This window comes from Colletotrichum graminicola (assembly GCF_000149035.1).
Source record: "Colletotrichum graminicola M1.001 genomic scaffold supercont1.1, whole genome shotgun sequence".
In the NCBI taxonomy this organism is placed as follows: domain Eukaryota; kingdom Fungi; phylum Ascomycota; class Sordariomycetes; order Glomerellales; family Glomerellaceae; genus Colletotrichum; species Colletotrichum graminicola.
This window is the reverse complement of record NW_007361005.1, coordinates 1,424,814-1,450,492: the sequence shown is the minus strand read 5'-3', so window position 1 is coordinate 1,450,492 and position 25,679 is coordinate 1,424,814. Positions and strand designations below refer to the sequence as shown.

General features: G+C 56.7%; 8 protein-coding genes and 1 non-coding gene across 9 annotated transcripts; 5 read left to right on the top strand and 4 right to left on the bottom strand.

The window, feature by feature from the left end:
- Nucleotides 1-759: 759 nt before the first annotated feature.
- On the top strand, nt 760-2,308 carry GLRG_00387 (uncharacterized protein; the record flags this gene model as incomplete). Its single annotated transcript, XM_008091072.1, has 7 exons — nt 760-805; nt 872-1,059; nt 1,124-1,160; nt 1,219-1,286; nt 1,344-1,729; nt 1,780-1,847; nt 1,911-2,308. The coding sequence occupies 7 exons, from the start codon at nt 760-762 to the stop codon at nt 2,306-2,308; spliced, it is 1,191 nt and encodes a 396-aa protein (XP_008089263.1).
- A 2,380-nt stretch (nt 2,309-4,688) lies between these two features.
- On the bottom strand, nt 4,689-4,798 carry GLRG_13010. The gene has a single exon. It is a non-coding gene; the product is annotated as a tRNA-Arg (tRNA).
- Nucleotides 4,799-5,407: 609 nt separating this feature from the next.
- Nucleotides 5,408-6,246, bottom strand: GLRG_00386 (polysaccharide deacetylase; the record flags this gene model as incomplete). The annotated part of the gene is made up of 2 exons (XM_008091071.1): nt 5,408-6,092; nt 6,179-6,246. The coding sequence occupies 2 exons, from the start codon at nt 6,244-6,246 to the stop codon at nt 5,408-5,410; spliced, it is 753 nt and encodes a 250-aa protein (XP_008089262.1).
- Nucleotides 6,247-9,020: 2,774 nt separating this feature from the next.
- Nucleotides 9,021-9,521, bottom strand: GLRG_00385 (uncharacterized protein; the record flags this gene model as incomplete). Its single annotated transcript, XM_008091070.1, has 1 exon — nt 9,021-9,521. One exon carries the CDS (start codon nt 9,519-9,521, stop codon nt 9,021-9,023), a length of 501 nt encoding a protein of 166 aa, XP_008089261.1.
- A 2,746-nt stretch (nt 9,522-12,267) lies between these two features.
- On the top strand, nt 12,268-13,389 carry GLRG_00384 (glycosyl hydrolase family 18; the record flags this gene model as incomplete). Its single annotated transcript, XM_008091069.1, has 2 exons — nt 12,268-12,640; nt 12,719-13,389. 2 exons carry the CDS (start codon nt 12,268-12,270, stop codon nt 13,387-13,389), a joined length of 1,044 nt encoding a protein of 347 aa, XP_008089260.1.
- Nucleotides 13,390-14,833: 1,444 nt separating this feature from the next.
- On the top strand, nt 14,834-16,286 carry GLRG_00383 (ricin-type beta-trefoil lectin domain-containing protein; the record flags this gene model as incomplete). Its single annotated transcript, XM_008091068.1, has 2 exons — nt 14,834-15,169; nt 15,228-16,286. 2 exons carry the CDS (start codon nt 14,834-14,836, stop codon nt 16,284-16,286), a joined length of 1,395 nt encoding a protein of 464 aa, XP_008089259.1.
- Nucleotides 16,287-17,398: 1,112 nt separating this feature from the next.
- On the top strand, nt 17,399-19,075 carry GLRG_00382 (magnesium and cobalt transporter CorA; the record flags this gene model as incomplete). Its single annotated transcript, XM_008091067.1, has 1 exon — nt 17,399-19,075. One exon carries the CDS (start codon nt 17,399-17,401, stop codon nt 19,073-19,075), a length of 1,677 nt encoding a protein of 558 aa, XP_008089258.1.
- Nucleotides 19,076-20,017: 942 nt separating this feature from the next.
- On the bottom strand, nt 20,018-20,521 carry GLRG_00381 (thioesterase superfamily protein; the record flags this gene model as incomplete). Its single annotated transcript, XM_008091066.1, has 1 exon — nt 20,018-20,521. One exon carries the CDS (start codon nt 20,519-20,521, stop codon nt 20,018-20,020), a length of 504 nt encoding a protein of 167 aa, XP_008089257.1.
- A 1,002-nt stretch (nt 20,522-21,523) lies between these two features.
- Nucleotides 21,524-25,350, top strand: GLRG_00380 (uncharacterized protein; the record flags this gene model as incomplete). The annotated part of the gene is made up of 2 exons (XM_008091065.1): nt 21,524-21,926; nt 21,995-25,350. 2 exons carry the CDS (start codon nt 21,524-21,526, stop codon nt 25,348-25,350), a joined length of 3,759 nt encoding a protein of 1,252 aa, XP_008089256.1.
- Nucleotides 25,351-25,679: the final 329 nt, after the last annotated feature.

Sequence of the window (25,679 nt, the reverse complement as noted above, 5' to 3'; positions counted from 1 at the left end):
AGGCCATCATCTATGCTAGCCAAAGAGATCAAGCGATGCCGCATTTGCGGTCCTTTTTGCTAGAGAGAATGTGAAAAGAGGAGCCCCTGGTGGCTGCCTGCCAATCGACTGGGCCAGTTGTCGCAAGCTACACCTCAACCGGGTCCAGTAAGGTTCTATCACGAGGAGGCGGAAAGACGCTCCATCTCTCAAAGACTTTCAGAATGTTTTAAACCGGTCCTAAACCAGTCCATTCTTCAGCCAAGTGCAATGCCAGCTAGCCAGTCGGCACTGCCTTCGCCAGGTCTCTCCATCTCTTGGGTACTGGTGCTTGTATTCTTTCCATTCGATACCCTCAACGCACACTATCGACACCATACTCACCCAATATTCCTTCAAAAAGTCGGCCTACCTTGACGTTTTCCCCATCCTGCGTAAGCTCGGAGCATTGATAAACGCAGCTACAACCGTCAGGTGGGTACGCCTGTTCACGAGAGGCTCCTGGGCCGCGCTATATAGCAGTTGATAGCTTAGGATGGCTACCGGCCGTTTCTTCGCCCTGCTCGTTTGCTTACTTGGGCTCGGCAGCGTCGTGACTGCATCGGATGTGTCTGTCAACGGCCTCCCAGGCTGTGCTGTGAGCAGATCCCAGAAGAACAGGCTTAGCATGACATCTACTTACACAAATAGATCACATGCCTCTTTCAAGAAATAGGCCAATCCGATTGTTCCATTACGAACCAAACATGCATATGCCACGACGAGGTATTGGCCGCCGATATGCAAACATGCGTCCAAGAGAGCTGCACAGCAAAGGAGATGCTGGGTAAGGGCTAGAATCAAGTCGACCCCATCCGAGCAAAGGATTGAAGCTCATCTTTGCCTTCTACAGTGGCCCTTAACCAGTCAATGACCGCCTGTGGAGTTCCTCCAACTCCGGCATACGACATGATGCAGTGGTTTCGTGAGCTTCTATTCGGCGTCCAAACCTTTTTCATCATCCTCAAGGTCGTCGACAAATTGTTGAAGCTCTCGCCTTGGGGCTGGGGCTGGGACGATCTGACCATCCTGATAGCATATGTATAGCTCCCCTGTCCTTTGCTTCTCAACCACCCAAAACCAATTTGTTCTAATCGTATAATAGGTTCATGTCGCAGCCATCTTCCCATTGAGCATTCTGGGTACGTGACTGGCGACTGTATTTCTATCCATTACGGAACTGACGAATATCACTTGTAGCCGAAAAGTCTGGCGCTGGGAGAGACATCTGGACGCTTACTCCTGACCAGATTACCGACCGTCTTTTTGTAAGGCCGATTGCCCGAGATATTTTTCAGGGTCTCATCACTGACATTTGGCGCAAGAATTTGTTCATTTGCACCATACTATACATGAACGGTTTAGCGTTCATCAAGGCATCGATTCTATTTTTCTATCTACGCATCTTTCCCGACGAGAAGTTTAGGAGGATTCTTTGGGGTACACAGCTCTTCAACCTTCTGCTCGGGATTTCTTTCACCGCCGTTGTTCTCGGCGGGTGCAGGCCCCTCAACTTCTTTTGGAATGGGTGGTGGGCAGGAAAGATGGAAGAGAAATGCATCAACATGAATGCATTCTCCATATGCAACGGTGCATTCAACCTCGCGCTCGATGTATGGATGCTCATGCTGCCGGCATCGCAAATCTACAACCTGAGAATGGAGTGGAAGAAAAAGGCGGGCGTAATTCTCATGTTTAGCGTTGGGATATTGTACGTACGGCCACCTTCTGGAGTCCTTTACCGATACTAACTCCCACAAGTCTCACGGCTGTCAGCGCTTACCGTATCAAGGTGGTCAGGGATTTTGCAGTTTCTACCAACATCACAGGTCGGCGTCCACTGCGAGATTACAACATGACGGCAAACATGCTGACTGAGCTCGTTTATCTAGGCAATTCCTTCCAGTCCTCCCTCTTCTCCCACATTGAGCTCTGCGTGGGCATTTTTGTGGCCTGCCTTCCGAGCGCACGCCAAGCCTGGAAGGCCATATCGCCCAAGATTGTGGAAGCAACCCGCGTTTCTTCGAGCCGCTTCTGCCCAGCCAAGGACTCCCATGACGCAAGCAAAGCCACGCAGGCAACGACAGGCGCTTACGGGCAGCCGCCCGTCGAGGTATATGATGAGTCGTCAATAGCGCATTTGATCGGGGACTTCAAGAGAATCGATCTCAACAACCTCCCCGACCCGAGCACGACGGAGACGGAAAGCCCAAAGACGCCGGACAAGTGGATCGACAGCAGCACGGAATCTTCCCCGGGAGGCTCGAGAGGTGGCCGGGGCCGGGGATGAAAGGGCATGGGGGTGTGTTGTCGTTTCCTGGAAGCAGCCGAAAGGAACCGAAACTTCGAGCTATATGCAACAGCGACGGACCCGACCGACTGAAGATGCCCGCGAAGGCGGACAGTGCCCGGAGAGTTCTCGGTCAACCAAGACAAAGCAAGTCTGAGGGGGGAAGAGGCAGGTCAAGCCGTAATAGGCTAATCCGCCAACCTCCACGCCCTGTAAATTACCATTCATGCCGAATCGTCGGATTGGCAGCTCGCAAGAAACAACAAGTGAGATGCCAGGCTACGTGGTTCAACCTGCGCTCAGGCGTGGGGCGAAGGGCGTCTTTGCCCCGACGTGGCCAGAGGAACATGGGCCGGAAAAGAGAGTGCTGTTCCACATTACACCCAAAAGTAACAAGATCGACGATGAGTCAAAGAATTTCAGCAATATGAACATTGGATAGCCTGCGCAGACCTGATGTCACCACAGTGGCACACAGAACAACATCATGCGGTGACAATACCTGAAACGGCTTTGGCTCTGGCTTGCTGCGTCGATTGCAGAAACACTCCTCGGAAGAAATTCTGATAAATCGGGTAGAATTTATTGTCTAATGAATCCAAGCCTATTTGGTGAATTCAGGGGTTCTGGTCTTCAACCATCTCCGTGTTTCTCTCAAGTGTGTCTATCACTCTGTCGCGCCGAGGTTGTTCTGCTACCGGCTGATAGCCGAATCGCATCGCAAGAAGGAGGGGGGCTACGGGCTTGGATCGGGCTTATTGCCCGATAAGCATACGACCCTTTGCCACTCGGTTCCTATCTGTAGGGCAGGCTACTTCTGTTGGGAGCGCCCGTTGCTCCAGCCAGCTCCAACGACCACGTCCGGCCCGTTTGACCCACCAAATGGAACAACAAGAAGCCACTAGTCGAGCACCGCCAGGTAACGCGTTCTTTGATACCGAGAATGTCAAATCAGGTGCTGATCTGGAATCGAAGGGGAAAAAGTAGCTACCGAAGGAGCCGGGTCTGAGCCTCCGACATCAAGCCGTGACGAAAAAGAGAAGCCGGGCGATGGGGACTGGGAGGTCGTAACCAAACCGGAAAACGAACCAGAGAGTCAGGGAACGTGCTTCTCCAACAGCTTCGAGCTGAAGGTCGGCTGGGGAGGTTGGAAAACGTCCATATTCAGCTGGGACGTGAGTGTCAGGACGGGGCACACCCACCTGTGTGGAAGCCCCGGGAGGGAGGAAAGGACGGGGAAGACGACAGGAGGATCGAGCCAGGAACCCCACGAATGATATGAGGCCGGTAAGGTTCGGTATGAAATGCCTCGGTGTGTTCGCCGCCTTGGTTTAAGGGATGAGAGGGAGCTTGTCGATTGCATTGGACGCTGCTTGAGAAGGCCCCTCAGCCGACCCAAGATCGCCGCTAGCCATCGCAGTAGAACCCGAGAGCGCGACCTGCGTCCTAGCCGGGGGTATCAAGAGGACGACAAGAACCTACACAGACCAAACCTTTGTCAATCTCTACAATGCGCACGATCTCCGGAAGACCAAAGCTCGGCAGGGCCGCCGAGCCCGTCGGCTCCGTCTACTGCTTCGCTGACCACCAAAGCCCGAATCGAGCCCTGGCAGATCTTCCACGCTGGCCTTCAATCGACAACGACTCCAAGTTGTTATGTCTCTCCTCGAGGTCGGGGGAAGGGGGAGACCCTGCTAAGCCTTCATATGGCAGTGCTTTAGTTGCTTCCGATTAATAGACCCGTGTATGTAATTCTCATGCAGCGCAGGGAGGCAAAAAAGAAGGACGGGCAAAAAATAAAATAAAAACCAATCCCTACTGTAAAGTCGCGTATCTCCATCACTTGAACTCGCCATATCAAGACATCGCTGGCAGTGGTTCAAAATAGCAGAATGCATCCTCCAGGGACATGAAACTGACAACACACACACACCTCTTCTGACAGAGACTTCGAGCGGTGCACGAAGCAGTCGGTTTTAAGTTATGCTTTGCACACACCGTAGGAAAAGAGACGGAAAAGTCAAACGGTCAGAAGAACCCCCCCCCCCCCCCCCCCCTTTCATGCCCCGGTACAATTGACAATGGTCAAGGAAAAGACTTTCGGACTGTTGGAACACAATAACGTAAAAACAAATGACAAGCAGACAAGACGAACGAACCATCCGAGCGTGCCATGACGTGAGGCTCAGACGGTAATAGAGAAACAATCAACACATTGCTGCAAAAATAGACACTAGTGGACGATGCGTCACATCCAGACTCCCTCCCCCTCCCCTCCAAAACTACGGGGGAGCCACGAGGGACCATTCGAAAACCCATGACAAAAGATACCGATGAATCACCGACCATACTGACTGACGGGGGAAAAAAAGAGGACACTCGATCCGGACAGGACTCGAACCCGCAATCTTCTGATAAATTTCCGAATATTCATTCAATTTTGTGAAAATCAATCGAAGTCAGACGCCCTACCAATTGAGCCACCAGACCGAAGGATGAGTGGTTATGAGAGTGATTACTCATCGATATAAGTAGAGCACTCTGTCGTGGAGATATACCCAGCGAGTGATTGTGTGAGAGATTGGCGGGGGGAGGGAGGGGGGTTAGTTACTCTTGGCGTGGGTGTGAGATTTGTGGGTGGTGTTCCACAAGAGGGGAGGGGTTCTCCGAGATCGTCCGCGTCGACTTGGACGGGTTTGCACACATGATTAAACGTGGTTTTGAGTTTTTGTATTTAAAAAAAAAAGAGTGTTGGATTATTGACACCTCCCATCAAGTTGCCTTTTTGCACCGCGGATGCCCTGCGTCACCGCATAATGCTCTATGTACAGCTGAAAGAAGAGAGAACCAAACAAAAACAGAAAAAAGCCTCCCACCTCTTCCCCCCATTTTCTCCCGCGACGCGCGAGCCCATAGATAGAAAACGTCGACGGAAATCGACTCTCGCAGCCGAATTCTCCCATGCTGAAAATAACCCCCCGTTTTCTAAATAAATAAATAGGTAAATAAATAAATAAACAACAAATCACAAGCCAGTTTTTCTCTAAAAACGCCGCAATACCGCAACGACGACGAAGAAGTCCCCCCATCCGGCCGGGCTTAGGACTTGTACCAGTTCTCGGGGGCGTCGCCGAGGCACTCCCCAACGGTGACGGCGCGGTAACCCCTAGCCTTGAGGGTGTCGATCATCTTCTGCACGAGGGAGATGACCGTCTGCTCGTGGACGTCGTGCGACAGGACGATGTAGCTGTTGGACGAGGCGTCCTCGCTGAGCCCGTTCATGAACTTCTCGGCCGAGATGTGCGTCGTATCGGGCGTGTCGTTCTCGTAGTCCTTGGTGTCGAGGTTGGTGCCGATCATGTGGTAGTTGAGGTTAGTGAGGTCGGTGACGCACGCGTCGTCGCATGACAGGTAGGGCGTGCGCATGTACCGCGGCGCGAAGCCGGCGATGCTCCGCGTGGCGTCCTCGAGCTGCGTCATCTGAGCGATGCGGTCGGCCGACGAGAGCGTGCTGAGGTCCGCGTGCGAGTACGTGTGGGAGCCGACGAGATGGCCCTCGTCCTTCATGCGCTTGACGATGTCCGGGTAGGGCGCCGTCTCGACGTTGCCATAGTTCATGCCGTTGAGGAAGAAGGACGCCTTGACGTCGTTGGCCTTGAGGGTGTCGAGCAGCTGCGACGTGTAGATGAAGGGGCCGTCGTCGAACGTGAGCGCGACGAGGCCAGGCTGGGTGCACGATGAGAGGGGCTGGCCCACGGGAGGGCTTTGACGGCGGGTGACCGGGCTGATGGAGCTTGTTAGTTTCACGTCCGTGTCCGAGGGCCGAGAAGGCGAAGGGAGACAGAGAAAGAAGGGGAGGAGGGGACGTACCCTGCGTTGGCACCTCCGCTGAGGGCAAAGACGGCAGCGGCGCCAAGAAGAGTAGAAGAGATATACATGGCTGCTGTGATGGAGCGCGGAAGTCTTGGTAGTAAGTGAGACTGAGAGTGACAGTGACAGTGACCGGGAAAGTCAGTGGGTGACAGGGACTCGGATGTGGAGTGAGGTTGATATTAAGCTTGCTTGGATAACGAGAAGCAGGAAGCAGGAAGCAGGAAGCAGGGTGCAGGATGCAGGATGCAGGATGAAGCCAAGTCGAGAGGTTGGGCAAAACGGGGGGAGAAGCAGAAGACTTATATGATGATGGGATTTGAGACGTTACGGAGGAAGAGTCTGGACAGAAAGGAGACATGCAACACACTGAACGGTCTGAGTTGACGGGTCCTTGCCAAGAACTCACCACCCTTGGGCCGACTCATCCATGAGCAGAGCTTAATCATTGTCCCGCTAAGAGGACGAACCCGCAGGCTGCGAAGGGTGGCTGTCCTGCCTCATCGTCGACGAGTTTGAGAAACCGGACGAAGAAGACGGAGACGGTGGCCCGTCCTCCCCTCTCCTACCCTCCCCCTCATCCCCCCTCCATCCCGCATGGAAGCGCTTGCTTCGAGGTGCTCGACGGATGTTGGCCGTTCAGCCCTGGGGCGTCATGATGTCTTGGCAGCTGTCAAGGATTTATCGTACGACGGATGAGGCTCCGATACGAGCTGTAGACCCCGTACATGGTACGGCGAAGGGCATGGCGGACTGAGGAGGTTGACAGGAAGATAGCCGTGGAGGAGGCGCGGTTTGACGTCAAGAGGCTTGGAGGCCGTTAAGCTGACAGCTGACTGGAAGGATTCTTCTCACAAGAGGACATGGTACCTTTGGATGGGTGAGACGAGGAAACCATTTCAGCCCACCGGGATGTGGAAGGCAGAGCAAATCTGCCATTCCATCATACTGGCACTTGCGAGTCCGGCACACACAACACTGCCAATGCCAAAAAGGTGGCAACCATGCTGACTAGCTGACAGGCTGGCTGCTCGCGGCTTGCGGAGGATGGCTGGGGCAACGCGAACGACGCTAGATAAAACGGTAAATTGAGACTGTAAGTGGTGTGTTCTGGCGTAGGAAGCCGCATGGGACTCGGCCAAACCCGGCCAGGGGGGTTCGAGTCAGCAACAAGCGCCGCTGTCCGCTGTATCAAGATGCCTCAATCTGGGGACCGGCTAAGTATGCGCCAACGACACCGTTGTTGATCCAGCCCTTCCTTTAGCTTGGGTGCCTGGACACTTTTCCTTCAAACTTTGTTTCGTTTTTACTCCCTCCCCCCCTCCCCCCCCTGTCTGTAGAGCACGGATGACTGAATGAACATGAAAGAAAGAAATAGAAAAGAAAGAGGGGAAAAAAAGAAAATAAGTAAAGAAACCGGGTAAAACAACTGTAATCTGGGCGCTTCCCTGACGAACAATTCGCGTGTCTCTGAGGATGGAACGAGGGGTTCCCCTCGACAGGGCCGCCCTCGGTCGTAAAACAGAAACCGAAAGCGCCTTTGCCGCAACAACGAGATTCATTCGCCTTTTTTCGCTCGTGCATAGGCAGGTGGAGAGCCAGACTACGGTCCTTCCAGGGACTGTGAGGCAGCAGCACAGATGCTGCAGCCATCGTGGCGCGGCTGTCCTGGCGATGAGGTCATCCGGCAATCGACACGCAAGATATATTGCCATCGAGGCTCTTCCGTGCTTAATTCCCTTGGGGGAGGGGCGTGGGAGAGAGGCTGGGCCGGGGTATTGGAGCATTGGTGGGATGCGGATGCGGATGCGGATGCCTGCCAACCTCCACTTGCGGGTCACCCTGGATCGTCCCGCAGCCTAGTGCTGGCTCTCTTTACTAGGGTATAGGTAGTAATTAGTGCGTTCACTCTTACGCAAATCATATCAGTGTTACCGGTAGTGCGAGTCTTCTCAAACTGAAGTAGACAATACGTTTGAAAGACAGCGCGAGTAGCATAGGCGCGGGGGAGAAAGGACCCAGAACAGAAAGGACGAGGCTTAAGACGGAGGGGGGAGGGGAGCTGAAGCAGAGAATCAACCCGCAACGGCCAAATGCCCCGAGGTTCGAATCCTCCTTCTCTCCTTCAGTCAGGATTCACTAGGTAATGCACCGGGGACGTGTGCCAAGAACCCAACCCCCTCGGTGCGAATCTGAGACTGGTCCCCCCTCCCCCACCCTTGGCGCTTGGTGGGTGATCGTCCAAAAGCCGGGGGGTGGGACCTGGGGTGACTCGATTCTATGAATACGAGGACTGTCGTGGAACTCCTCATGCAGGATGTTATCGTGAATTGTACCCTGCCATAGCCATTAGTTTCCCTGGATTTGTCGGAGTCCGCCCTTCGACAAGATGCCGAGGACAATGGCGCATCTGCCAGGTGTGCATTGAGCGACGAGCTCTTGAGCGTACATATTGGGGGGAAAACGGCATTGGGTTGGCAATAGAAAGGCTTGACATGTCGTGTCATGTGAGGTGCTCACGCACGGCGACGACGGGGCAAAGGGTTAAAGAGTTGGAGTCGTGTCAAACTGAGGCTGCCAGGCCCTTCCTTGTTGGCAAAGAACAAAGGAAGTGACGACGCCCAGAGAGGACAGAAATATTGTTTTCTTGACCTCCCCCATTCCCTGTAATGATGGAACCGATCGGTGCATGGTGAGTTGGCAACGCAACCGTGGGCTTTGTGTCTTATGGACGTGCATCCAAGAGAAACGCCCACGCACGCAGTGGCAAGCTGCTGACAGGAGCAGTGAGATAGATCCTTGTTCATCATCCCGCCCCATGGAGGCAGCTTCCATCCATCTGTTATCGATGCCGTTGGGTATCTGTGTTGGTTGCTTTCCTATTGCCGGCTCGCTTCGTCTTGCCGCCCGACGACGACCAGATCAGACATGGGGCAAGGGTGGAATTTTCCATCGCCGCAAAGGTAGGAAAGCTTCCTGTTCTGTGCGGTTGGCCAGGTGGTCGGGTCGGAAGCTGAAACATGCGTAGTGCCAGCGCCACAATCACGGCAGAACAAAGGACGAACTCGTCCACATTTGCCGACCAGAGAGCAAATGCGCCGCAGCTAATCTGGGTGGAAATGGGTACCAGCAAGATAGAAACCATGATGCTGGGAATCGGTGATACTGCGGTCAGTATTACCAGATAGGATATCACTGTCCGGAACCCCCAGCGACCGTATGCAGTAGACCGTTGGGCGAGTCGTGGAGTTCCAAGTTTGGAACGCTCGGCTTTTTTGACTTTGCCATCTTTCAGTGGCCAAGGCTCTTGGCGGTCGAAACAAGAAACAGACTCAGGGACCATCCCGACAAGTCGGGAGCCCCACGTTGGACCTTGTGCATCGTGGTGTTGTACCTAACCACCATCAGCGGCATCAAATGTGTGTGAGTGTCTCTGTAAGTTTTTGTCGTCCCGTCGTGCTAACCCGGCGCGCCATCTCATCTCCTCGCCCCCCCTTCATTTCCTGTCAATCAAACCCTCAATGAGCAGACGAACGAATGAATGTCGCAGAGATGCATGCTGCTTAAGTCCAGGCCCGGCATGCGACATACTTGCGCTTACGGGGCCAACCATCCCGCAGGCGAACCTGGCAATGCTTCCAACATACTACCATGGAAGCAATAAGTCATGTTGGCTTATGCCTCTCCAAGGGCTGAAGTCCATACGCGACTAGTGCTTCTTCTCCGAGACAGGGCGGGCATCTGCGAGGCGAACGAGACATTGAGCTTGGCTTTGACCGGTACGCTGGAGCGACATTCTCTGCTCTTCTCTTTTCGTTTACGCGATGCACGGCCACGTCAGGCGCACCTTGAGGTCTTTCGTAAGAGAAGCTGCTCTTGGCGCCGAACCGGTTTCCAACCCTCTCTCTCCTGGGCTGGAGATGCTCTGCGACGAAGAAACATACGCCACCCGAACTGGATCCATCTGGGGCTCGCCCAACCAGCGCTGGTGGTCCCGAAAGCCGTACAGAAAATGGAGCGGGCATCCGCCCGTTGTATGGAACACCGTCGACGGCCGGGCAGACTCACTGACACTTACTCCGACTTCCCGATTTAAGATCTGTTGCGAGACCTTGCAAGACGGCAAACGGCTCCCCGGTTTGTTACGGTGCGCCGCCGAGTTCTCGCCTTCTCCACTCCAAGCAGCCTCGTTTCCTCGTTTCCGTTGTCAGATCCCCCCCGCCTGCGTGACATAATGCATCGATAAAACCACAACACCAGTCTCTGAAGCATGGCAAAAGCCATGTTTCAAGATTCCGCAGCAAACATGAACATGTCAAGGCTCCTATGGCTGGCGAATGACAGCCCAAACGCACGGCATCTGTCCTCTCACGAGTCAGCAGCGGCCGATGCTTGCCATTTCAGCTGTTCGCCGACGACGTTTGTGCCGCCTCCTGTGCCGTTATTGGGATAGTTCTCAAAACGAGTCGGCGATGTTTCGACGTTGGACGTTGCACGATGTGCGAAACATTGATCCCGATGTTTTTGGCCGAGAACCCGTTCCGCCTCCCGACGAGCGCGGATGACGATGCCGTTGTCGTCTGCGCGCACTTTGTTTCGAGCACGCACTTTTGTTTCGACCTCGGGATTGAAACGGGGTTTCGTCGATCCCGCCCCCCCCCCCCCCCCCCCCCCCCTCCACGCTGCCGAAGAGGGTACCTACGCGTTTAATCGGAGAAGCCAGCTCGGAGCAGACCAAGGTAGCTCGACCTCCGACCTCGTAACCGGCGAGAGTGCGTGTCTCACGCATCTCCAGGATGGTTGAACGATTCAGAAAACCGGACCTAAAACTTGTTTTTCGGAGTTCCCGGGACGGGTATTCGGCTACGTTTGACGAGGCTGCCGCTGCTCTCGGCATGTAATTGCGCGGCTGTCGATGCCGGTGGTCCTTGGGTCGGTATAGGTGTCGGTTATGCTTAACCTCCATCAACCCTTCGTACTCTGCGGAGCTTTGCCGAGAACATACTCTGCCTCATCGTGTCAGTCAATTGCAAATCCGGTCATGGTGCGTCCATTAGCCTTCCACCACCCTCCAGTCGTCTTTGATCCTGTCCAATCCACGGGCGTAAGCAACCCGATCGCCAAAGAACGAGGCCACGATACCGAGTCTCTCGATGCTGGTTAGCAGATGCCCAGAGGGGCGAAGCACCTCCTTCATTATTTTACCGGAACTATGAAAGTTGACCGTAGACTAGTTAGGGGTCTTGGGAGCCACATATCCATCGAAGTCGAAGTGAGGGCAGAGGTGTACACTCGGGAGGCTGGCGTCCTGACGATAGAGGCCATGATCTAGGTGGCTGCTACTGCCCCCAAAGCAGAGTTTTTGGTTTGCCTGCATGCGTGCCTCGGAGCGCCGGCTGCAATCATCATCGAGTGTGTCATTTCCCAGTCAGACGAACGCGGGCCCTCCGTCCGACCGAGGACACGGTCGGAATGGCTTCAATTCGGAATCGCTTCCCGTCTGGGCGTGTTCTGTCGTCCCGAAAGGGAGCGAGCTGTACTGCAGCGTCTCCTTGGGCGAGACGGCTAAAAAGACGCCGGGAAGAGTACATGTAAAAATAGGGCGGTGCTTGCGTGAGTGAAGGAGTGTAGTCGTTCAGCCGTATCCATGCCGGCTGTGTCTCTGCTGCGTTCGTGGCAGACGATAATCAACAAAGTCGGTGATTGAGAGAAAAAGGGAGGAGAAAAGAGATGCCAAGGAGAGTTCATGGGCTCAGCGCTCCATCATAGCTACAGCTAGCTGCCTTGGCTGTCATTGCTCCCCAGTAGCGATCCGGCTGGGCGCCACGCAGCGGCTTCCACGGCAAGCACCGCCCTCTGAGCCTTCCACGTCAGCACCACTCCGCCGCACCCGGACGCGCTGGATCGCCCATATGCAGAAGATGGTCTAAGCACTATTAGTGCCCCTCCCCCGCGCCGCAGCCTCAACACCAAAACCAAAACCAACATCAACCTCAACCTCAACAGCATCACCTTCATGACGGGGATTTCCTTTGTCCTTGTTCATATTCCAACTCGTCATCTTTGTTGCACTCTTCAAACTGTCCGTCATGTCTCAAGGCTGGGTCAACGCCGTCTACTACCCCAACTGGCGCGTCTACAAGAACCAGACACCGGCCTGCCTGCCGACGAACGCCGTCACCCACGTTTTATACGCCTTCATCAAAGTCAACACGGACGGGACGCTGAAGCTCACCGACGACTGGGCGGATACCCAAATCGCCGTGGACGGCACCAGGGGATGTCTCTCAGCCCTCGCTAACCTCAAGGCCTCGGCCCCGCACATCCGCACACTCATCTCCGTCGGCGGCGGCGGCGGGAGTGCCGAGTTTCCGGCCCTGGCCGCCAATCCGGCCGCTCGCGCCCGTTTCGCCCACGAGATCAAGGGGTTTTGCGACAAGTACCAGCTCAATGGTGTCGATAGTGAGTGATTTTCTTTCTTCTCCTTCTCACTCTCTTTGGGCCACCTGTTGGTTTTCCTCTAACACGCCGCCTACCTAGTTGACTGGGAGCATCCGAGCGACGCCAAGCAAGGCCAAGACTACATTGCCCTCTTGAGCGAAATCCGCCGCTACATGCCGGCGGGCTGGTACCTCCTCACCTCGGCGCTGCCGCAGGGCCAGTACGTCCTGAGGAACATCGACCTCAGACGGGCGGCGGCCCTGCTCGACTACCTGAACCTCATGTGCTACGACCTGACGGGGCCCTGGACCGAGGTCTCGGGCAACCACGCGCAGCTGTTGCCTCCCCGGAGCCTGGCGAGCAACAACCCCTGCCTCCGGGCGGCGTGCGCTGACGGTGTCCACTATGTGATCCAAAGCGGGTTCCCGAGCCGCAAGGTGCTGCTCGGGATCCCCGCATACGCGCGCACGTTCCCGCGGGCCAGAGGCCCCGGTGGGCCGTCCAAGGACGCGGGCGAGGTGGATTACTGCGACATGTCGGACGAGATGGTGGACCGGGCGACGGTGGACGCCACGGCTGCGGCGGCGTCGTATGTCGACGCCGAGCACGGCTTCATGACGTTCGACGTGCCGGGAACGGTGGCCATCAAGGCCCAGTATGCCAAGAGCATGGGCCTCGGCGGGCTCTTTTACTGGACCGGCGTCGGGGACCGTAAGGGAAGGCAGAGCCTGGTGCAGGCCGGCTTCAACGAGCTGAACGGCTTTAGGTAGGGGGAGCAGGCGGATGTCAGATATTGCGATCCATGGTGTCCGGCTGTGTCTGTGTTACGCCATCGTGGTGAACCTACATTGATGCAATGGAATGGATGAGTCAGTGAATTGCTGGCAGCGATGACCAAAACCAGCCTTTCACCAACTCCTGCCGTGGAGAGTTGGGTGTGAATTGTGTAACGCATCGCCAAGTCACGACTCTAGCTGTATCATGAACCATTTTTGAAGCCGGTGGCTTATTCTGAATCCCATCTGGAACTGAATCTGGAAAGCATCGCCGGGGGGGGGGGATGCTGCCTTGAAACGTAGGAGAGCAAACCAACGAAACAGAAGAGAATGAATGCGACGATATCAAGGGCACTCGCATAGAACAGGCCCTGGTATCTACCTATCAAGGGAAGAAAACGGCTTTAAGCTTGAATTAAACGTCTCACCTCTGCAATTTAAACGCCCGAAAGTCCGACAAGCGCCCACGCCCCATCGGGCATATCAGGGGACTCAATTCGGGGTCCGGCAGTGCGTGCTGCGCCCGCCGTCCAATCATTGCGCCATTGAAGGGCCCGAAGCGCGGGCCTCTTACGCAGTATCTCCCCCTCCCCTCCATTTCCTGTTGGTTCTTGCCCCTCTTGTCCCCTGTTTTCCGTCTTATCTTTCCCGCCACGATCCCCGCGCCATCCCTTCAGGATCTGTCGCCCTGCTACGCGAACAGTTTCATGGGCCGGGACATCATAGCCAAGGAACCGCTGCGACGTCTCCTTCCCGCATCGCTACTGCACGAATTGGGCGATACCTAGCGCGCCGTGTCCCCGTCCAGTGGACAAAGTTGCTCGGACGGTGACGAACGAACGATGTGCTGCAGGGGGTTGAGCAGGCCAAGGGAAACAGACGAACAACCAAGGGAACCAGACGATCGGATTGGACATGCCCGCGGCCTCGTGTCTTCGGCCCTCCTCCCCTCTAGGACCGACATAAACGGGAACACGCTGCAGTTGGCGAAATCGTGAAACCTCGTTCAAACCCGCAGGCTTTTGGGGGGCCAAGGGGGGCTGAAGGATGAGGGCGGAGGCATGCGGGAGCTCCTGTTGTCTTTCGGACGTAGACAGGACGGCGCTTGGGTAACAGATGACGGATGACAGGCGAAGGGTCATGGGCGACGGGCGACGCAGACTCACCCGTCACGATAAATCCGGTATAAGACTGCTTTACCGCCGGGGTTCTCTCCCTCCAGCTTCCATTTACGACATCGCCGCCTTACAGTGTCAATCACGGCCTTTGCATCGACTGCTGCCGCCCCACCTCATTCGTTTCATTTCTCTAATATTTCTCTTCGTTGCCGGTCGCTTCTTCCTTGCGTCGATACCTGCTGAGCAGGCTTCCTTTCCTTCGAATACACGGATATACCCTTTTACAAGTTTGACAACAGTCACTCGACCTTTGGCCCACCATGGTCTCCCTGGCGGCCACTCTTTTGGCATATGCCGCTCTCCTCGCCACGGCGAGCCCCGTTGCCCAGCGCCGGGCCGTGACGGAACTCGACGAGGCCGCCACCAAGGAGGCGCACCCGCGCGACGACACGGCCACCCGCGCCTTTTCCAACGTCCAGATCCTTACCGCCGACGGCAAGTGCCTCTTCGTCGACAAGCTGTCGGGCGACTTCCGCGCGAACCTGACCCCCATTCAGGTCGGCGACTGCGCCATCAACGACAGCCAGGGTTGGGACGTCATCACCTCCGGGAAGCATAACGATCAGGCCAACACGATGCTCCTCGTGAGCACTCTGGTACTTAAACACACCCCTTTCCGTCGGAGTAGCGGTTGCTAACCGGAGGGCGGTCCAGACGCAAGCGTGCTTCAATTTTGACCCGCGCCGCAAGGCGGGAGATCAGGTCAACCTCTTCTCGTGCGGCGGCCGCGCGGCAGGCGAGGGCCTGGTGACGGACTCGCAACTGTTCGCCCTGGACCCGGGGGCGGGCCCGTCAACCTTCCAACCGAGGAACGCCAAGGGCAAGTGTTTTGCGGTCCGGGGTGGCGTCGTCGACGTGACCGACTGCGACGCCAACGACAAGGCGCAGTCCTTTGCGTTTGGCGGCCCTGCTACCGGGGGCAGCGGCGGGGGAGGAAACAACGGCGGGAACAACGGAGGTAATAACAATAATGGGACCGATAACTCTGGGAACGTGCCCGTGGTCACCATCGCACCCGGCACGACGTCCACAACGGCCACGGCATCGCCTGCTGCGACGACTTCACCGGCCACCGGCAACGGCAACGGCAACGGCAACGGCAACGGCAACGGCAACGGCAACGGAAACGGAAACGGAAACGGAAACGGAAACGGAAGAATCCCCGCGGTCAACCCGACGACGCCGGTGCCCGTCTCCCGCGCTGGCGGGACCCTCAACCCGACGGCGGCGGCCGAGGCGAACGCGTTCGACTCGACGGCCACCCGGGCCTTCACCAAGGCGGCCATCAGTGCCCCCGACGGACGATGCCTCTCTGTGGACCCGACGGCGGGCGACTTCCGCCAGAACCTCATCCCCGTCGCTCTGGCAGAGTGCGACGGCACGGCGAATCAGCAGTGGGACATGGTGTCCAAGGGGAAGCACAACGACGGCAAGGACAACGGCATGCTGGTCGTGAGCAGCCTGATGAACGGATGCGTCAGCACGGACGGGCGGCGGACGGACGGCGACACTGTGACCGTATTCTCGTGCGGCGGACGCGCGGCGGGCGAGGGCCAGACGAACGCGGGGCAGCTGGTGCGAGTGTTTGGGGACAGCTTCCTGTGGTCGCCCGTAAACGACGAGGCGACGTGCGTGGTACCTGGGGACCAGGGGCGCCTGGTCACGGCGGCGTGCAAGGGGGACGGCAGCGAGACGTACAAGATCGTTGTTTGAGCCCGCTTTTCTTTTTCGTGGCCTTTTTAGTGGCTATGGGAGTCACTCTTCTTCTTCTCATCGATAGAGACCTCGAAACAGGTCCTCAATTACTTGTGTATCATGGTGTTGTATTACGGGTGTGTATGGCTAGGTTACACGGAATTCAGACGATGGACAGCCATGCCGAACAATGCATATGGTGGCGTTGTCTGACATTGTGCTGCTCTTCCTATTTATATAAGCATATTTATTTTTGTTTTATCTCGGGACGGGGTTGCTGCCCAGACCCTCTACATAGTTTGGCAAAAGCTTGACTCGATGTCTCCCGAAACAGATGGGCATCGTCAATGGATAGCCATTGGCTACGTGCTCCTCGACAAACCCACCGCACCACCATTCGATCCACCGCATCGATGGGAAAAGAAGCTTGGGGCGGATGACCGGCACCAGCCGAAAGCTTAATCCCAGGTATCAATACGATATGTAACCAAAGTATTTCCTTTAGGTAGGGATGGTGATGGTCCAATAGGCGCCAAGAGGAGAGACCATAGTGGGGGTCGCGGGCATAGCGCGGTTACGCATTACATTACACCAGCGACTCTGCACCTTTGTACGCAGTACATACACTCACCACAGTCGGTCACTTGTTATTTTAAGGGGAAAGAGCCGCAACCTCGCCCCGTTTCGCTGTGCTTTGCTTCCACTTTGCAAAATCATTCCACAAAGTTGTCACGCTCTATTTTATCCCTCCTTTTCCCGTCATCTCATGCCACACCCCAATTGAGCCTAGGTATATCTTTACCAATGAAGCGGTAGCAAAAAGCACGGGCAACCTTGGTACATGCGGCTGAGAGAGCATATCCGACGATGCTCGCCCCCTGATTCGACGCCACGACGAAGCCGAAACTGCCATCTCTTCTGACCGACCGTTCGGGCTGGACTTCGCGCCGTTTGAGTCCCTGGATTCTTAGCGCATGTGCGCCACGCTATACAGCTGAGAGAGTCGCTCGAGAATATTAATGTCTTGAATTGCCGTCTCCATTCCTCCGACTCAAACCTCCCCCCCCCCCTTCCTACCGCGGAGGCGCCCGCATGCCATGTCGTCCGACTCCATCGACTCCGACGCAACAATGCCCAAGACCATTGACGAACCCGAAGACCGGTCGCGCACCGTCCGGTTCCCCTCGCTCCAGATCGACGCACAAGACCATGCCATCTCCCCGACCTCGCCCACGGGGACCCGCGCCTTCGCCATGCCTTGCGACACAATCGGTGCCCCCCTGACGCGCGCATCCACCGACCAGATCATCTCTCCCATGCGTCGCCGAGCCGGCACCTTCAAGCCAGTCGAGGACTATGGCGACTTTGAGATGTCCCGTCCCGGCTGGCAGCCCGGCTCCGAGCCCGGTTTCGACCCCAACAAGTCGGACGGAGGCCACGCCTCTATGCCCACCCTCCGCGCCGACTGCGACATATCCGTCTTCGACTTCAGCCAGAACAGGATGGTGCAGCACAAGTTTGGCAACGAGGGCTTCGTCGACTTCTTGCGGAAGCCCCAGGAGCCCTGGGTCCAGAGCCGCTGGATCAACGTCAACGGCCTCAGCTGGGACGTCATCCAGGCCTGCGGGCAGTCATATAAGCTGCATAAGCTCTCCATCGAGGACGTGATGAACACGAGGAATCGCACAAAGGCCGACTGGTACGCCAACCATGCCTTCATCGTCCTGACCCTACAGAAGCTCGTGCTCCTCCTCGACGATGACAGCAGCAGCAGCAGCAGCAGCAGCAGCAGTAGCGACGACGACTCGGACGACGGTTACAGCGTCAAGACCAGCAAGTCCACCAGGGGCATGAGGAAGCTGAAGCGCGCCTTCACATTGGGCGGCAAGCCGCGGCCGCGGGCGGACCCCGAGACCGGCAGACCGCCCGTCGTCAGGCCCACCATTACGCCCCAGGGCACCGGCTACGGGCACCGGCTGAACCACCATACCAGCAACCTATCCCAGCTGCCCGAGACGGCCTTCGTCCGCACCCTCCAGCGCTACCACGCCTCGGCCAACGAGGTCCGCACCGAGTACATGGAGACGCACTCGTCCCTCATCTCCCGCGGCCTGGCCGTCTCGGCCGAGCAGGTCGCCATCTTTCTCACCTCGGACAATACCGTCATCTCCTTCTTCGAGATGTCCGCCGAGGATATTGAGCGCCCCATCACCGTCCGCCTGGGCGACCCCTCCACCATCCTGCGGCAATCGTGCGATGCCTCGCTCGTCGTACAGGCCATCATCGACGCCATCATCGACCTCGCCATCCCGCTGACGGCCGTCTACAGCGACGTCATCGGCGACCTCGAGCTCGACGTCCTCACCTCCCCGAGCATCAAGCAGACCCGCAGCCTGTACATCTGCGTCAGCGAGATCAACAAGATGCTCACCTTCCTCAACCCTATCGACAACCTCGTCAACGTCCTGCGCGACCACCGCACCGAGCTGACCCAGGACGAGGCCGCCCGCCAGCTGCGGAACCCGGCCAGCGGCGTCATCGTCACCCCCCTCACCCACACCTACCTCGGCGACGTCCTCGACCACTGCGTCATCATCACCGAGAGCATGCAGCAGATTAAGCGCTCCGCCGACAACCTCATCGACCTCATCTTCAACACCATTTCTGCCAACCAAAACGAGAGCATGAAGCAGCTGACCATCATCACCATCATCTTCCTGCCCCTGACCTTCTTGACCGGCTACTTTGGCCAGAACTTTACTAAATTCCCCGACATTGAGAACCCCATGGGTATCCAGTTTTTGTGAGTCCCTAACTCCCAATCACCTCCAGCCCACCTCCCCCCTTCTCCTTTGACGAACAACACGGAGCCTCCGGCCTTGGGGTTTGTTTTGCTAACCAAGCTTCACCGGAAAACAGCTGGATCATCGCCTGTCCGGTCGTCTTCTGCACCATCCTGATCATGATGCGCTCCTGGATCTGGGCCTGGTGCGTGTCCTTCTGGCAGAAGCGGAAGATCAGCGCCGACAGGAAGAAGCAGAAGAAGAGGAGGGCGAGGAGGGCGAGGAGGAGGGCCAAGGCGGAGTAGGGGACCCCCTTCCATTCTATCCTCCCTACCACCCCTGCGGGCTGAGGAAGAGTTGCTATTTCATTGTCGTCGTGCGCGCTGTGATACCCGATCGGATAGACGGCCGGTTAGATCTGTTTTCTTATCCGTTACAGTAATGAGACCAGGTTACTTTCATCTTTTGTCAAACTTTGGATAACTAGGCTGATGAACTTGCTCAAATTGACCGAGAGACGCTCCGCTCCCTCTCTGCTCGCGTCTCTCGGAGCTAATGTTGGAGCAACGTCAGGAGCTTGCTAGGGTAACCACTTGTTGGTGGCTTGGCCCTCGAGGTCTGACAGGGGTCTGAAGAGGCTATTCGAAGCCTCGCGACGCGTGCACGCCAGATTTCGGCTTCGGCTAGAGTGCTCTACCTTAAATACCCCTCCCCCCCCTCTGACGATGTTTGCCTTGCTTTCGCCGTTCCAAGAAGGCTTATGACAACGGGTCTGAGCCTTGCCCGGCAGCTAGGTAACATATTTGTTGAGCATGGCGTGGTCAAACCTCGGAATATTGTTAATAATTATCACGAAACGCTGTAACAAATCTTTTTTCTCCAAGTGCTACCCTGTCTAGCCGGAAAGCGAGCACACAGTCTATGGTCCATCCCCCCGTCTTCCGAGCCCCAAATCGCGTTACTCATCTACCGGCTCCTCACAAACTTGGTGTGCCTCCCGCTCGCCACGGTGGCGCCCCGCGTGCCGTCGGCGGCGACCTTGTAGATGTTGACATGGGTGAAGGCCAGGCTGCCGCCGAGCTTCTCAACCCTGCCCTCGATCTCGACCTCGTCGCCCAGCTTGGCGCCGGACAGGTAGCTGACGTTGATGTCGACGCTGACGCCGGTCGCCTCGCGCATGTCCCAGGACGCGATGGCGAGCCCGCCGGCCCAGTCGACGACGGTCGCCGAGACGCTGCCGTGGATGCTGCCGGCCGTGTTGAGGTGCTCCGCCGCGACGGGCAGGCGCGCGATGACAAGGCCCTTGGACGCATGGGTGAGCCGCAGGCCGGGCCCGAAGAGGAAGGCGTAGATGGGGGAGGCGTTGCAGCGCGTCGCGATGTACTTCTCAATGTGGGCAAAGGTGGCGGGGTCCGACGCCGCGGCGGAGGCGGCGGCGGGCGGCGGGGGCTGAGAAGGGGTGGAGGACATTTTGTTTTTCTCTCTCTCTCTTTTCCCTCTTTCTTGTTTGCAGGTGTGGGAGGAGGGGGAGGTTCCGCGGGGCTACTTTTGAGAGAATTGCAGTTCTGGGAAATGAGTTTTGTAGGTATAGACTGAGGTGAGTTATTCCGTGATGAGTGTGGAGTGAGAGTGAGAGAGATGGGTTGAGTTGATCGGGTTGTTGAGTGAGAGACAGACTGCAAGGTGGAGGCACGTGCCTCCGAAGTTTTCTCCGGGGTCGGACGGAATCCGCCCGAAGTCGGCGCGGGCGGCCCCGCGCTCACTGTCCCGAACACCGCAGTGTCATCCGGTGTCTCTCCGGAGCGCTATAAAAGGGGCCAGAAGATGCTGCCGAATGTTTGCTTTCACCCATACTAATTACCCCATCAGATTCCTCGTGCGTGGAGACTGGTCGCCAGCGTCTTGCGCTGAGCTGCAAGGGTTGTGTCATGAGCACCCGGCTTCTATTACACTGTTGCCTAGCAGCCTGCTCGTAGCCTACTGGTACTGTGGTACAGCAGCTAGCCATTGAGGCATGGCCTGTTCTGGTAGGCTTGCCGATGTCCTCCCGTCTGACATGCATGGCCAAGAGCGCCAGCTGAAGCGTCGCCTGGGGCTTATGCAGGACTCCCGGGTGGTCTGAAACCCACCTCGGTTCAATAATTCGTATTGACTGGCCAGTGAATTGAATTAATTCTTTCAACCTAATGGAGGGGGAGAGTCATTCCCCAGCTGTGGCCAAACGGAAACCCTGCAGATTTGCATTTCAAGACCATGCATCCACCTGATTTATAGAGCTCATTCACCCAAGAGGTTTTGCACGAGTTTTCCCGAATACATATTCCTTTAGCGATTTCCAACCAAATAACTGCCAATGCTGAAACTTGCGACCCGAGGTTCCTGGCGTTATCGTTCGAACGAAGCCCTGAAGCGACTGATGTGGATAATGAGCCTTTAGGGAACCAGAACAGGCCCCAACCACAATCACCAAAGATGGCGCCGCACAACACGGGCCCACAAGGCTTGACAACCGGAACAGGCGGCGGCTACTTCACCGGATCATACGGCCAAACACTAAGCCCGCGTTACGAACCGGACGAGGGAAAATATGCGGACCCTGCCGAAACCCCGATGGACGTTCGCCCGACTCCGGACAGCCACCGCAGACTCTTGAGCGACTCTTTTCTCCGCACCGAGAAGAGCGGCAGTATTCGGGCAGAAATCGCGAGATGGCGTCCGATTTGGCTCCGGCCCATTGTCCTGCTGACCTTCCTCGCTCTATTCGTTTTACTCGCCGTCGTTCTTCCCGTGATGCTTTGGTACTCTCAGAACCATAACGGACTCTTCCAGACTCGGGAGAGCCTTGTCTACCTGTGGCGCTTTGGTCCAACAGCAAGTAAGTCTACTGTTCCCCCCACCCGGGGTAGAGAAAAGAACGCCTCTAACAACGGATGTGTGTCCCAGTCCTGACCGTAGTATTGTCTTTGTGGGCCAGGGTCGAGTTCCAAGTTAACCTACACATGCCCTGGATTGCTGAACGTCGTGCACGTGAACTCGGGAAGGATGTAGACGTATACGATCTCGACTACACTGTCATGATATCGCCCGTGGTCCTTTTCCAGTCGTTGAAAAGGGGGCATTATTTCGTCTTCCTGGCTGCCGTCGTAACCCTGGTCCTGAAGATCCAGATCGTTCTTGCGCCGTCTCTGTACAGCTTGGCCACCTTCAGAATCACGGAAGAAGTTCAAGTCCAGCTCCTAGACTCGTTCAACACGACTGCCCCGCCGCAACAGTACACGGACGGCAGTGCGTATTACATGGCAAGAGCCCTAGACAACTTCGACATGCGTTTCCCCTTCGGCGTCACCAAGGATTTGTCGTATCAGACCTTCAAGTTCGGCAACGGCACCGCTCGAGGTTCCACCGGCGCGCCGCTGACGGTCGACGTCGACGGTTACTTCTCCAAGATGGAATGCTTAAAGATGGAGAGCTACACTGCCTCGGAGCCGACAGTCACCAACCTCAACTACTACACCTTCGACGTCGACCTCACGTTTCCTGGCTGCGATGCGCGCGTGCCAGTCGCAAGCAACCGGATCATGCGGAACAAGAACAGGACGGAGCGCGGAGAAACCACCGGCAACTGGGTGGTCAACATGACCGTCGGGATGCCCTGCCCCAACCTGCCTCGGCAAAACAACCAGTCGCTGTACTACGCCGCCATGTTCAGCCCTTCCGCCAAGAACTCCTCGCGGCCGGCTTTCCTCAACGTCGCCGCCGTTCTCTGCACATCGACCGACTGGGTCTCAAAGGTTCGAGTGGTCGACGACGGCGTCAATCCGATGGCCACGGTCCTGGACAACCAAGTCAAGACACCGGTCAACTCCGATCTCTGGACGATGCTCAACTGGGCCATGCCCGAATCCGGCGGCCTCTGGGGCACTTCGGCCACCGGCAATGTTGCAGGGCCGGTCGCCTCCCTCGCACGGTTCCGGGGCGAGTCGTTAGGGACCGGGCTGAACGTTTCGGATCCCAAGCTGTACACCAACGAGATGCTAGAACATGCCGTCATGGCCACATCTCAGGCCTTGGGTCCTTTGCTGGGGCATTATCGTCTCCGGGCAGACAACGAGTCCCAACCGCTGACCACGGGCTTCACGATCAATACCATTGACAGGCTGGTCGTCAACCAGTGGGTCTGCTGGTCAATGGCGGCTCTTTTTGCTCTTCTTAGCGTCATGGTCACTTTCGTTTTGCTACGGTACACCGCCCGAACCGCCATCTGGCACAGGGATCCGACGAGCATCCTGGGCAACATGATCTTCTTCAAGGAACACCCGGACGTCTTGAGCCGCGCCGCTTACAGCACGCTTTCCACCGAGAACGGCTCGACGGATTGGAGCCGTTCCGGCTTCACACCCATGGTCTTGAGGGGCTGGGCAAGGGGTTTGTCCGCCATTCTTACGCTCGCCGTGATTGTCGGGCTCTTGTATGCGCTCAAGGTTTCGGAAACCTCCGGCGGCCTCGCAACAGTGAGTGACGAAGGCTATCTCCATTTGCTGTGGACTTCGTGCCCGGCACTCGTCATGCTCGGGATCGCGGTGTATGCCAGCTGTTGCGCGTTCGCCCACAAAGAGTTGGCGACCCTCTCTTGCCTCTCCTCACGCCCATGCAGCGCAAGGGAACTGGACATGTCGCTGCTAGATATGCTTGGCTTCCGGGCTCTCTATCACTCGGTCAGACAACGGACATGGGCAGTCACACTATCACAGCTCCTGTCCATCATTTGCGCCTTCTTGACAACACTTGTGTCCGTCATCTTCACGGTCGAGCATATCCCCGACTTCAAGACCGTCCAGCTCCGACAGGAAACCTGGTTCGGCTCGAGAGATATCGCAGGAGGACTGGACGACCTATCCGTCTCCCGGGCTAATCGACAGCTCATCAGCAGCCTTGTCTCTCGTCAAGGCGAAGCCGCTCTGGCGTACCCCAGAAACACGTACGATGACCTCGTATTCCCCGTTCTCGGAGGTGTCGAGGGCGTTGCTGCTCCGGAGAACACAACGATTACAGCCACGGTCCCAGCCGCGAAACTTCATCCCGTCACTTGCTTCCAAGTCCCTACGGCTGACTACACCATCGACATCAACAACTGGACAGAGGAGACTACGTACTACAAGGCCGACATTACCCAGTCCCTCAGCTGCCCAAACGGATCTCGGGGGGAAATATTTGCCACGATGGACATGGGTTCCGCGACGCATCGTCTCGGTCGCTCATACGTCGCGGACATCTTGCCGTCCCCACAGAATCTCATTAACCTAAACGGCGCTTGCAGACTGGGCCTAAATGCAAGTGCTTACGAGTACGCGTCGTGGAGATTCCTGACCTATGCCTGGGGGGAATACTCGAAGGAGAAGAACGACTTCAAACACTTTTCAATGTGGAGATGCAACTACACATGGGTCGAGACAGCGACGGAGGTCCATCTCACCGCCAATCAAGGGAACTACATACTGGACCCGGAAAGGCCTCCTCGGCCCAACTTGTCGACGACAAAACCGTGGAGCCCTCCATTGGCTGTACCGCATGTGGACAATGAGTTCTCCGGTCGCGGAATCTACTCCGCCTTCCCCAGCTTGACCCTCGCTAACTCCCTTGCCGGATCGATGGACGACCAGTTCAAGGCGTTGATTGAGCCGTTCGGGCAGCTTCCGCTGGAAGCAATAGGCGACCCGGTCCGAGACGACGAGATCCTGCGGGGTCTGCAGCACAACTATGGACTCGTCGCGGCCCAGCTCGCCAATATCGAAAACCGCTACAACCTGACCGAGAGCTCCAGGGACAGGCCGCCTCCGGCCGATGGGCTCCCGGCGCTTGAAGCGACCGTGAAAGACAATGGCCGACGCCGGCTGGTCCAGAACCCTCAAGTCACGTACGTATTAGTCGGGGTGCTGGGCGTCGTGGCTCTCGCGAACGTCTGGGCGCTGGTCTCGGCCGCCTGCCGCCCCCTGGTGGGCGGGAGCTGGCTGTTCGACATGGACGTTAAGGGCCTGGCCCCCGACGGGTTCCACAGCATGGCGGCCATGGGCGCACTGCTCCGGGGCTCGAACGCGCCGGACTACTTGCCTGAGAGCACCGAGCTGCTGTCTCCGGACGAGCTCCACGGCCAGATATCGTATCTGAGATTCCGAATGGGATGGTTCCGAAGGTCAACGGACCAAGAGAGGCTATTTACCATTGGTGTAGCGGGAACCAGCGACTTCCAGTACTTGGGTAGAAGGACGCCCGAGATCGACAGTGGAGAAACCCATGAATGAATATGGTGTGTTCTCCAACAACGCAAAAGCATTTTTTTTCTTTCTTTCAAAAAGAATGATTGTTCTCGATATCATGGCTTATGTGAAAGAAATGCGTGATCCACGAGATGTTAAGAGCACTGCCGTCGAGCGATATTGACAACCCTGAGGTTCCTCGTTGGCATGCAGTCTAGTCCGGACTGGTTACCTCAACTTTTATGGGGAGGGCTAACCGAACAGCTCTTCATATGCCGGGTTGGAGGTGCACTGTAGCCAATCTCCTCGTATCCCTAATAGTCCATTGGCGGAACCAACGTTTCAAACGTATACGCAAAACAACGACATGGTGC